General features: G+C 46.0%; 1 protein-coding gene across 1 annotated transcript in view; it reads right to left on the bottom strand.

The window, feature by feature from the left end:
• Positions 1–1,771: 1,771 nt before the first annotated feature.
• LOC124029424 (coronin-2A-like) overlaps positions 1,772–4,666 on the bottom strand; it is a gene marked incomplete at its 3' end in the record, with an annotated part of 10,717 nt that continues 7,822 nt past the window's right edge. Inside the window, exons 7-10 of the mRNA XM_046341131.1 lie at positions 3,972–4,068; positions 3,205–3,317; positions 2,212–2,305; positions 1,772–2,058 (exon numbers count right to left, since the gene is read on the bottom strand). Coding sequence (XP_046197087.1) covers positions 1,772–2,058; positions 2,212–2,305; positions 3,205–3,317; positions 3,972–4,068 — 591 coding nt within the window. The remainder of the gene's footprint in view (positions 2,059–2,211; positions 2,306–3,204; positions 3,318–3,971; positions 4,069–4,666) is intronic.

Raw genomic sequence — 4,666 nt, forward strand, 5'->3', positions numbered from 1 at the left:
CACTCTGAAACACACTCTGAAACACACTCTGAAACACACTCTGAAACACACTCTGAAACACACTCTGAAACACACTCTGAAACACACTCTGAAACACACTCTGAAACACACTCTGATACACACTCTGATACACACTCTGATACACACTCTGATACACACTCTGATACACACTCTGATACACACTCTGAAACACACTCTGAAACACACTCTGAAACACACTCTGATACACACTCTGATACACACTCTGATACACACTCTGATACACACTCTGATACACACTCTGATACACACTCTGAAACACACTCTACTCTGAAACACACTCTACTCTGAAACACACTCTACTCTGAAACACACTCTACTCTGAAACACACTCTACTCTGAAACACACTCTACTCTGAAACACACTCTACTCTGAAACACACTCTACTCTGAAACACACTTTTGAAACACACTTTTGAAACACACTTTTGAAACACACTCTACTCTGAAACACACTCTGAAACACACTCTGAAACACACTCTGAAACACACTCTGAAACACACTCTGAAACACACTCTGATACACACTCTGATACACACTCTGATACACACTCTGAAACACACTCTGAAACACACTCTGAAACACACTCTACTCTGAAACACACTCTACTCTGAAACACACTCTACTCTGAAACACACTCTACTCTGAAACACACTCTACTCTGAAACACACTCTACTCTGAAACACACTTTTGAAACACACTTTTGAAACACACTTTTGAAACACACTCTACTCTGAAACACACACTGAAACACACTCTGAAACACACTCTGAAACACACTCTGAAACACACTCTGAAACACACTCTGAAACACACTCTGAAACACACTCTGAAACACACTCTGAAACACACTCTGAAACACACTCTGAAACACACTTTTGAAACACACTCTACTCTGAAACACACTCTGAAACACACTCTGAAACACACTCTGAAACACACTCTGAAACACACTCTGAAACACACTCTGATACACACTCTGATACACACTCTGATACACACTCTGATACACACTCTGAAACACACTCTGAAACACACTCTGAAACACACTCTGAAACACACTCTGAAACACACTCTGAAACACACTCTACTCTGAAACACACTCTACTCTGAAACACACTCTACTCTGAAACACACTCTACTCTGAAACACACTCTACTCTGAAACACACTCTACTCAGAAACACACTCTACTCAGAAACACACTCAGAAACACACTCAGAAACACACTCAGAAACACACTCTGAAACACACTCTGAAACACACTCTGAAACACACTCTGAAACACACTCTGAAACACACTCTGAAACACACTCTGAAACACACTCTGAAACACACTCTGAAACACACTCTGAAACACACTCTGAAACACACTCTGAAACACACTCTACTCTGAAACACACTCTACTCTGAAACACACTCTACTCTGAAACACACTCTACTCAGAAACACACTCTACTCAGAAACACACTCAGAAACACACTCAGAAACACACTCTGAAACACACTCTGAAACACACTCTGAAACACACTCTGAAACACACTCTGAAACACACTCTGAAACACACTCTGAAACACACTCTGAAACACACTCTGAAACACACTCTGAAACACACTCTGAACCAGAGCAAAATCAGATTTAGAGGTTTTTTCCTAAAGACAAAACAGGCTATAGGCTACACATCTGGAGGTAGGCCTTCATGTGTAGCCTATGACAGCCTATCCCACGCACCTCACTCTCTGTCCTGGGAGGAGGGCACTCTGAGGGCTCACAACAGTGGGGAGTGTAGGCCCAACCCGGAGCCTGGGTCTCGTCTGGCTGCCAGCCCGACAGATCAGCCACTTCCCTGGGGTACTTGGCGTCCTGGTAGGCCAGCTGCTCCTGGAGGAAGGTCTGCTCCGTGGACCCTGTCTCTCCTGGTCCCCCACTCTGGAAGTTGCTCAGCCCCCTCCTGGGTAGGGTCTCAGGGTAGGGGTTGGCTATCTTACTGCCAGGTTTCAGACACATCAGCACCGGGCCTGTCGGGGTGGAACAATGGTTTAATCTGCGTCCCAAATGGCACCCTTTTCCCTCTATTGAGTCCAAACCGGTTTGCCAGTTTCCCTATTATACAGGCCTTTCTATGCAACTGCGAGCCATAGTCTCCCATCTTGGCTCCCAGTTACACTGACCTCTATTGATCCCCGAGAGCCACTGTTGAGCCGTCAGGGCCGCCTCGTTGCCTGCTGTCATGGGGAAGATGTCATCCTGGAAGGTCTTTGGGGACTGGAGAGAGGACATAAAACAGTTGCGTGAACTCTCTCTCTCCCCTTCCCGCTGTCTCTCTTCATCTCCTTCTCTGCCTCGCTCTCTTCCTCTTTCCCCTTCCCGCTCTCTCTCTCTCTCTTCATCTCCTCTACCTTGCTCGCTTTCTCCCTCTCTCTTTCTCTCTTCCCTTCCCGCTCTCTCTCTCTCTCTTTATCTCCTCTACCTCACTTTCTCCCTCTCTCTTCCTCTCTCCCCTTCCCTCTCTCTCTCCTCTACCTCGCTTTCTCCCTCTCTCTTCCTCTCCCCTTCCCTCTCTCTCCCTCTCTTCATCTCCTCTACCTCGCTCGCTTTCTCCCTCTCTCTTTCTCTCTCCCCTTCCTGCTCTCTCTCTCTCTCTCTTTATCTCCTCTACCTCGCTTTCCCCCTCTCTCTTCCTCTCTCCCCTTCCCTCTCTCTCTCTCTTTATCTCCTCTACCTCGCTTTCTCCCTCTCTCTTCCTCTCCCCTTCCCGCTCTCTCTCTCTCTCTTCATCTCCTCTACCTCGCTCGCTTTCCCCCTCTCTCTTTCTCTCCCCTTCCCTCTCTCTCTCTCTTCATCTCCTCTACCTCGCTTTCTCCCTCTCTCTTCCTCTCTCCCCTTCCCTCTCTCTCTCTCTCTTTATCTCCTCTACCTCGCTTTCTCCCTCTCTCTTCCTCTCTCCCCTTCCCTCTCTCTCTCTCTTCATCTCCTCTACCTCGCTCTCTTTCTCTGAAAACTCTAATTGATTTATTGGCATGACAAACATTGAGTAAATATTGCCAAAGCGTCGATGTTACAGTTGCATTAAGTCCTCTACACTGAAATACATTAAAGATATGTCCTTAATTGTCACTTAGACGGTAGAACCGGTGTCCACGAAGAGTGGTGTGTAATTCTACCCTGCGAGGGACGATCATGGAGAGCGGTTCGACCAGGTCCTTAACAGTCACCAAGCGGTAGAACCGGAACACCTCACAGGAACTCACGTCCAGACCGCGCTTAGGCATGACCCCTGGAGAGGTCAGAGTTCACAAGGTCAGAGGTGAACACAAGGGTGTTCCCTATGTCAGTATATTTATAATCTGAATCACGGAACATTGAATGGGTTATTAGGTATAATGTATCCATAGAATGAAGCAGAAACAGTCAAACTCTCCATGTTATTAGGTATAATGTATCCATAGAATGAAGCAGAAACAGTCAAACTCTCCATGTTATTAGGTATAATGTATCCATAGAATGAAGCAGAAACAGTCAAACTCTCCATCTTGACTACGGATGAATGGACAGAAGCCCATTAACAACTAAACATATCTGTTTATAAAGTCCATACACAGCCTTGACACAGTCCATGTAGTGTGTGTGTGTGTGTGTGTGTGTGTGTGTGTGTGTGTGTGTGTGTGTGTGTGTGTGTGTGTGTGTGTGTGTGTGTGTGTGTGTGTGTTTCCCCAAACCTTTCTGAGGCAGTATTATGTGTGTGTGTCTGTTTGTGTGTGTGTGTGCTTCCCCAAACCTTTGAGGCAGTATTGTGTGTGTGTGTGTGTCTGTTTGTGTGTGTGTGTGTGTGTGTGTGTGTGTGTGTGTGTGTGTGTGTGTGTGTGTGTGTGTGTGTGTGTGTGTGTGTGTGTGTGTGTGTGTGTGTGTGTGTGTGTGTGTGTGTTCTTACCCAATCCTTTCTGAGGCAGTAGGGAGTAATACTCAGTGAGGAACTGAACGTAGGGCTTCTCAGAACTGATCTCATAATACCGGATGTTACCATCACCCTGGAACAACACACACACACACACACACACACACACACACACACACACACACACACACACACACACACACACACACACAGACCTAATGTTACCATCACCCTGACACACACACACACACACACACACACACACACACACACACACACACACACACACACACACACACACACACACACACACACACACACACACACACACACACCTAATGTTACCATCACCCTGGACACACACACACACACACACACACACACACACACACACACACACACACACACACACACACACACACACACACACAGTTGTGGTGCTACATGGTGTTAACTTAAGGGGGCTGAATAATTTTGCATGCCCAATCTTTCAGTTTTTGATTTGTTAAAAAGTTTGAAATATCCAATAAATGTCGTTCCACCTCATGATTGTGTCCCACTTGTTGTTGATTCTTCACAAAAAAATACAGTTTTATATCTTTATGTTTGAAGCCTGAAATGTGGCAAAAGGTCGCAAAGTTCAAGGGGGCCGAATAATTTCGCAAGGCACTGTAAAGTATTGATTACCTTGCCAGGTAGAGGATGTGTATATCAGGGTCATGACAGTGTGA

The sequence above is a fragment of the Oncorhynchus gorbuscha genome, unplaced genomic scaffold (assembly GCF_021184085.1).
Source record: "Oncorhynchus gorbuscha isolate QuinsamMale2020 ecotype Even-year unplaced genomic scaffold, OgorEven_v1.0 Un_scaffold_6312, whole genome shotgun sequence".
Lineage (NCBI taxonomy): Eukaryota > Metazoa > Chordata > Actinopteri > Salmoniformes > Salmonidae > Oncorhynchus > Oncorhynchus gorbuscha.